Source organism: Capsicum annuum, chromosome 12, assembly GCF_002878395.1.
Source record: "Capsicum annuum cultivar UCD-10X-F1 chromosome 12, UCD10Xv1.1, whole genome shotgun sequence".
Taxonomy (NCBI): Eukaryota; Viridiplantae; Streptophyta; class Magnoliopsida; order Solanales; family Solanaceae; genus Capsicum; species Capsicum annuum.
In genome coordinates this window covers 216,518,162-216,519,085 of record NC_061122.1, presented here as the reverse complement: position 1 = coordinate 216,519,085, position 924 = coordinate 216,518,162, and the positions used below count along the sequence as shown (strand labels likewise).

General features: G+C 37.3%; 1 protein-coding gene across 1 annotated transcript; it reads right to left on the bottom strand.

Annotated features, from left to right (window-relative positions):
• Nucleotides 1-426: 426 nt before the first annotated feature.
• LOC107849597 (MFP1 attachment factor 1) lies at nt 427-903 on the bottom strand (the record flags this gene model as incomplete). The annotated part of the gene is given in 1 exon segment (XM_047401128.1): nt 427-903. A coding segment is annotated over 1 exon segment (171 nt), but the record flags the coding sequence as incomplete, so codon positions are not given.
• Between the last annotated feature and the right edge of the window lie 21 nt (nt 904-924).

Sequence of the window (924 nt, the reverse complement as noted above, 5' to 3'; positions counted from 1 at the left end):
GCACAAGATATGCCCATAAAAGACAACCAAATATCCAGAAATTATAAAGTTGCAACATCACTTTGGCTTCCTGTCTTAACATAAGATCTCCTTATTAGTATTTAGTAATTATACACCATCTTCATTTACAAAGAAGCAGTAACCCCAAATGGCAGTCGGCACATACCTTTGAGACAGCATCCCTAGAACCATGGTTGATAAAGCACAATCAAGATAGATAAGAACAAAACACCAATTAAAAAAGAACAACAAGAATAAAATTAAGCTTCAATCCAAATTAGTTGTTCGCTTATATGATCCAACAGTATCTACAAGAGTTACTCTTACGCTAGTGTATCGAAACCTCAACTCTCCTCCTTTATTTGAGATTGTGATCACCCAAATGGAATTCATAATAGTAAAAAAATCTGAATAAAGAATAACGAATATAAAAACCAATCCCTTATATTTAGTAACTACCAGAAGTAAAGTACAAAAAAAACCCCAGCCTCATCAACTGAGATTAGTGTCAGACATAACAAAGCAGAGACGAAATGCAAACTTCATATCAAGAACCCTACTGAAGAGAGGCTATAAATCAGAAGGTTCTTGGATTGAAGTTTCAAGAGATCTAATATTATATATATTCATCCATCTACGTAGTCCATAACGAGCTAACTGAGATCCCAGTACACGGAAATTCACTAAAAAAGCTAGAAACTTTCTTAAAGCTAAACGACCTCATTGCAATTTTCAAGACTCGGTTTCAACGGACGAGACTTCCTCAGTGGGAGCAGCAGATGAGGCTTGCTCTGAAGCATCCGCCAGCGACTCCGATGGTTTTTCAGCTTCCGTGGAAGGGGTAGCTGTAGATTTGGCCTTCACAGTCTCCAGCATTCGTTTGCTAATCTCCTTGGAGTATACCTGAACAAATACACATTCACT